The sequence below is a fragment of the Argiope bruennichi genome, chromosome 4 (genome assembly GCF_947563725.1).
Source record: "Argiope bruennichi chromosome 4, qqArgBrue1.1, whole genome shotgun sequence".
NCBI lineage: Eukaryota > Metazoa > Arthropoda > Arachnida > Araneae > Araneidae > Argiope > Argiope bruennichi.
Window position 1 is genome coordinate 84825178 of NC_079154.1, and position 6000 is coordinate 84831177.

The following is a 6000-nucleotide window of genomic DNA, read 5'->3' on the forward strand; positions in this document are numbered from 1 at the left end:
TAAACTAACATAAATAATTCAATATAAAAAATTATTAATTAAATTAAATAATAACAATAACTAATGATAACTTATTAATATGTTTATATAGGTAATATATGGGAAGCATTATAAACTAATAATTCCATTTAATGTTATTCTTGAAACATGCAAAAAAAAAAAAACAAGAAAAAACATGGAAAACATTTAAGACTAATGAATTGAAAAGAATTCACTAAGCAGATCTTTTAAAAACTTCGAAGCGAGGGTTACTATAAAAATAAAACACATTATAACATATGAGTTCGAAAATTATTTACTGAAGCGATGAAATCATATAATTTCTCCATTTTCGTCTTTTGATCTATTTAACAATAATCATTTATGATTGTATTAAACGTCGTTAAAATGATTAACGTCTCATCTTTAAAAGCATCATAATTTCATTTTAGAAAGACATCGCAATTTAATCGATTATAATTTTAAAAGGAGTGCGTATTAAAATTAATATGTATTTTTAGTCTTTTTCCATGCTCCATCATATTACTCAGAGCTTTCAAATTCTATTATTCAACCTGGTTACAATGACAGTTTTTGACTCTCTTTCCAATTAGTCTGATAAAATTAAATATTTTTAAATTAATTGTGATTTTTTACGAGTTTTTATTAATATTTTTCTAATGGGATTAATGATTTCTGTTATTTTAATTAAAAACACGGTGATAAATTTTTTCTATAAAAGTTTTCTAAACAATAAGCTAGATTTTATTTGATCTATAGTAAGTATAAATATTATAAAATTGCACATGCGGGAAATTATTTTTATTGATAATAATTGTTTAAGTGCAAATTTAAATTATAGATATAAGTTTAATAATACTTCTGATTTTCATTATTTGTAGTAGTAGAAAGCCCCATTTAGAAGCTCATTAAATCGCATATAATCAATTATAAAATATTCAAAGTTACTTTAGAAATCTCTGGGAAGTATGTTTCCCACCAAATTTATCAATCTTTGTATGAAATTATGTAGGTTGGCATCAGTTCTGACAATTTTTTTTAGAAAGACAGAAACTTAGATGATTCAGCTCTTTATCTCACACAAAATGATGTGTCTTGATTTGTTACTTAATTATTAATTAATTAATTAATCAAATTAAATTTATCTAATAAGCTAAATGAATCCCTTTTCTTATTCTAATTTCAAGCCTAAAAATATTTTAACATAATATGACTAGAAAAAGATGGCCCTTTAAAGGGTTAAAAAAAATGTGTGAATAAGTTTTTTTTTCTTTAAAAAAAAAAGGGATTTTTTTAAAAATAAATTTTAAATACAATTACAAATTATTACTTATCCGCATAATTCAGAATTTAATTTTTTTGTATCTACCATTTTTTATTCCTTTAAATTTCATTTCTCTTTCAGTTTTCCATGCTTCTGGGTCCCCCTTGTTTGCCCTTGGTTCTTGGACACCATTCACACCTGTCCGAATTGCAAGGACACGATGGGAATATATTCGAGATTTAACTGACATCATCTTTATCCAATTAGATCAAATGAGGACATTTTGGAAGCAAAATGGAAAATTTATTCTGATGAAAATCATGTGATTCTTCTGTTGAAAGCTGAACTTTGCGCGAGTCTTCTTCATTCCAAGTGCGCTTTTAGAAGACTGCTTGCTACAGAGCAATTGATAGGGATATTGGCAACCATAAATATGTATTTTGAAGAAAATGTATAATAATCAAAGCCCAAATTTTCAAATTTTAAGGACCACCTTATTTCTCGTTTTTATTCATTGCTTTCTGTATTAAAGCAATGTTTGAAAACGGAAAATTATTTTCTAGGGATAAAATTATTTGTATAATTTTTCACTGATATTATTCAATTATTAAACTTATTTTATATTCCTATACTTTTGCTTTTAGGTAATATTTTATATTTAATAATTTATCCAATTAATCTCTTGAGATAATTAATATAATTTAATTATATTATATATTATTATTATTATATTATATATATAATTATAATATAATATAATTGTGTTATATAATTAATATTTTCAACGTAGTTTATCTCAATTGATTTTTTGCAGTGTTAAATCCAAAAATTAAATAATTACGCCACACCATATTTTTAAATTAACAATAATTATTCATTATAACAAATATAGAAGTAACTTCATTTTATTAAATTTATATGTTTGAAGATTATTAAAGTTATTATGTTGTCGTATATCATGCTTAATTTGTAATGAGTTATTTACAGGAAAAAATTATTATATGATTATTTTATTCTCCTTAAATTATATGTTTTAATATATTTAAAAACAAAACTTATAACATATTTCTTATATATAAATTTCAAATTTATTGAAATTTTGTGATATTTTCTTAATCTTTTTCACTACTTTATCGAAAAGAAATTGTATTCATCTGTTGAGTCTAGATGGCGCTACTGTTCATCCTTCTCTCCATTCAGAATGAAATGGATCAGCAAGGCTACGATTATATATCTGCAGAGCTTTCTGTACATCGCGTAAGACCACGAGCTTTCGCGAAAAAGAAAATGAAGGCTCTTCACTCTTAAATTTACAGATAACAATTATGAGACTCACAATAGAATATTTATTTTCTCTACAAGCACCCACTAATGAAATACTGTTTCTCTTTTATAAAGTATTCTATACTCACATTTTCGTAATCCATTAGTATTCTTTTAGTTCTATGCTTTAAATTTTGTACTGACATGGCAATTATTATAAATGAAAATTTATTTGAAGTCTTCTGTTTGATAATTAAACTATAATTTGAAAATTAATTTTAATGGAATATATTAGCACATGTTAAAAAATTTAACATATTTAAGTCACCTACATTTTGCAAAAACTCCTATGTTTTTCCTTTTTTTTCTTATATAATGGAAATAATTCAGTACAACTTTTAGATTCTTAACGCACAAAACTCCTTTTTTGGAATTCTATGAACAATTTCTCTGAACAATGTAAATAATAAACTAACCCTTAATATATATAGCTTCCCATTCCAGTATCCCAATGATGCAATCCTTGTATATATACATCATTAGAAATTTTATTGCAATTTCAAACTAGAATTGGAAGGAATTTTATATAAATATATTTATTTAGTACATTCCTTTCATTTAATAATATTGAATGCCATTTATTATTAATTTAAGTTTATTAAGAATATTAGTTTTTTAAGAATTATATTTTATGCAAAGTAAAACATTAAGAAAAAAATCCAATGTAATTTTAGATTTATTTCAACTATGTTATATTTTAGAAATGACTATAGAATATGTAAAACATATATAGATAATCAATTTCTCTTTCTTTTATTTAAGAACTGTAAGTAATAGAATATATTATTCCATACCGTTTAATCAGTACTTTTATGCAAGAAAAAATTATTGATCTTATTCTATATATTTATATATTTTATCCATACTTTTAAAATTTTCTTCTTAGAAATATTAAATTACAATATTTTTTTATAAGTTTCTGCTTTCTCAAAACTGAAAGTTATCATAAAAATATTATAAACTGTCCTTGTCTTAGGCTTCTTGGAGAAATCAATTTTGATCTACAGTTCTTTTTTTTTTAAATATTTTCTTCCTTTCATTTCTTAAATTATTTCAGTATTAAGCAAATATAAATTGAATAATTGTAAAATGATTTTGTATCGAATTCTAATTTTATAATATACATTTTTAAGAAATATCTTTATTTTTTGTATTTAATGGAATAATTTAATTGAATCAAGCATAATTTATTTTGTAATATATTATAAACAGCCTAATTCTTGTTTAAATTTATTCCTCCATTTATAATATTACAAGGCATTAGTAGAAATTTTTGTTGATATGGATTTAATTTCCAATTGTATATATTACAATAGGACTTCATAATTTTTAGATATTTTATTTCATTTATGATTTTATCTATCTCAAGCATTTATTAGTGCAGAGTTTCAGTAGAAATTTTTAATTAATAAGAGTTTTGTTTTTAATATTTCTGTCACACAATTTCATAATTTTTAAGTATGCAATTCCATTTTTGCTCAAATATTTATAATAATACTATGCTTCAAATAAGCAATTTAATTGATATAAGTTTATTTTCTTTTTTGTCAGAAAAAAATCAGAATATGTATCGAGATGTTCTGAGATTTATCATAGTTTTCAAATAATTTATTTCTTTTTAAAATATATAACTTGTTATTTACAAACTAAAATTAGTTGAACTATTTTGTATGACTTTCTTGCATGTAGTGCTTAGATGCGATATTCTTTTAAGATGTTTGAGTTTTTTTAAAAATATAAAGTTTTTGCTTTCCTGTAGTATTCGTAAACGTCATTGTAAATATTAATCATGATCGAAAACACGGTCTTCCACAAAGTGGCCGTTTATCTCACCAGAGTTGCCTCACTTATGAAGATATATTTCCAAACTTCTTCACTTCAAATCTATTTTTACTCCTCGCTCAATATATATTTAGGAATTAAATGCACTGCACATTATTCTCTTATTCAGAATAAACTATTCACTTTAATTACTTTGTACAAAATTGTTATCTTTGCACATTTATCTAATTTTCCATGACTAATAATATTAGGTCATTCGTTTTTCCACAATTGCTTTTATGAAAAGCTCTTTGAGGCTTAATTCGTAAGAAGTGGCTGGTAGACTGTTAAGAAGGTGAAATAAAATAAAGTAATTCAGATACGAAACAAATATTCGTTTTGACTATAATAACGAATATAAATAATTTGCTTTTATGCTTTTATGAGAAAATTTTTGAAACTTAAAATTGTAAGCAATGTTTGAGTACAAAAGAGAAGTGAGAAATTTATTAGAATAATTACAAGTTCTTAAAAATATGAAATGAAAGAAAAATAATATTCCCTACATTAAATTGTATCTACATTCTTGAAATATTAAAATTTATTTAGGTATATGATTCTGTCTTTAATAATAAATATATGCTCAAAACCGTCTTATTTTGTTTACATGTGTATTTTTATGTTATGTAGCTAATCAGAATCATATTTCATATCAAAATTCTAAAATTAATGCTGCATTTTGGCTGAATTTCAAAAAATAATTAATCTACTGAGTACCATCAAATAGAACATTTGAAATTCTTTTAAATCTAGGATCTTTTAATGAATTTCTCATGAAATCTTTAACAAACGTTTATTCATTTACTTCCTATATAAATCTATATTTAAAATACAATGTTTTAAACAAGATGGAATTATTGCCTCTTTGAAATTGTATATCCAAATGCTGCTCATGTTATTAATGTTTACTTAATGTTGAAAATTGTGATCAATAAAGCATTTTTCTTCAATAATTAATTATTTTTTATTGTAAAATCCAGTCTTTTTTCTGACTTTTATATTATTTTACTCTATATTATCTGGAGAATCATTTGCATCTGATCAATATTTTTTTAATTATTATCAAGCATTTTTAAATATCATCTTTTGTTTGCATCCACTTGTATAGAACATGTTTATATACATAAATGCATTTTATTAAGGTAATTTCCTAATGATATTGAATTTCAGAAAGTTTTGACTTTCAAAACTATTTATTTATTTTGTAATAAGTTTATTATGTAAAAAGGATGTTAACAGCTAAAATGTTCTTGAGGTTTCAGCTTATTTTATGAAGGAAACACCAATATTTACAAAAATTGGTTATTTTCCCAGAATATCTTTTATTGGTCAGTTATTAATAGCTTAGCTAGTTTTTATAGATATTGTTTATGGATACAATAAATTATTCCTTTTCAACTTTTTTCAAAGGACCAGAGAAATATTAGAGTGAACTAGGAGAAAAAGGAAATCGCGTGAACCCTCACAAAAAATTATTAGGATAGCTACACGATATTGGTGGCTATCAGAATAGCACACAACATTGTGGAAATATCGTAAAATATCTTGTGTTAATAAAGAAAACATCTACAAAGAAAAAAAATCCTTTGGAA

General features: G+C 23.4%; 1 protein-coding gene across 4 annotated transcripts in view; it reads left to right on the plus strand.

The window, feature by feature from the left end:
* LOC129966867 (cell death-inducing p53-target protein 1-like) overlaps positions 1 to 1826 on the plus strand; it is a 57519-nt gene extending 55693 nt beyond the window's left edge. For all 4 annotated transcript variants that reach the window (XM_056081468.1, XM_056081472.1, XM_056081469.1 and 1 more), the window contains exon 3: positions 1406 to 1826. In XM_056081468.1, coding sequence (XP_055937443.1) covers positions 1406 to 1511 — 106 coding nt within the window. In that variant the 3' untranslated portion in view covers positions 1512 to 1826. The remainder of the gene's footprint in view (positions 1 to 1405) is intronic.
* The last annotated feature ends 4174 nt before the right edge of the window (positions 1827 to 6000 follow it).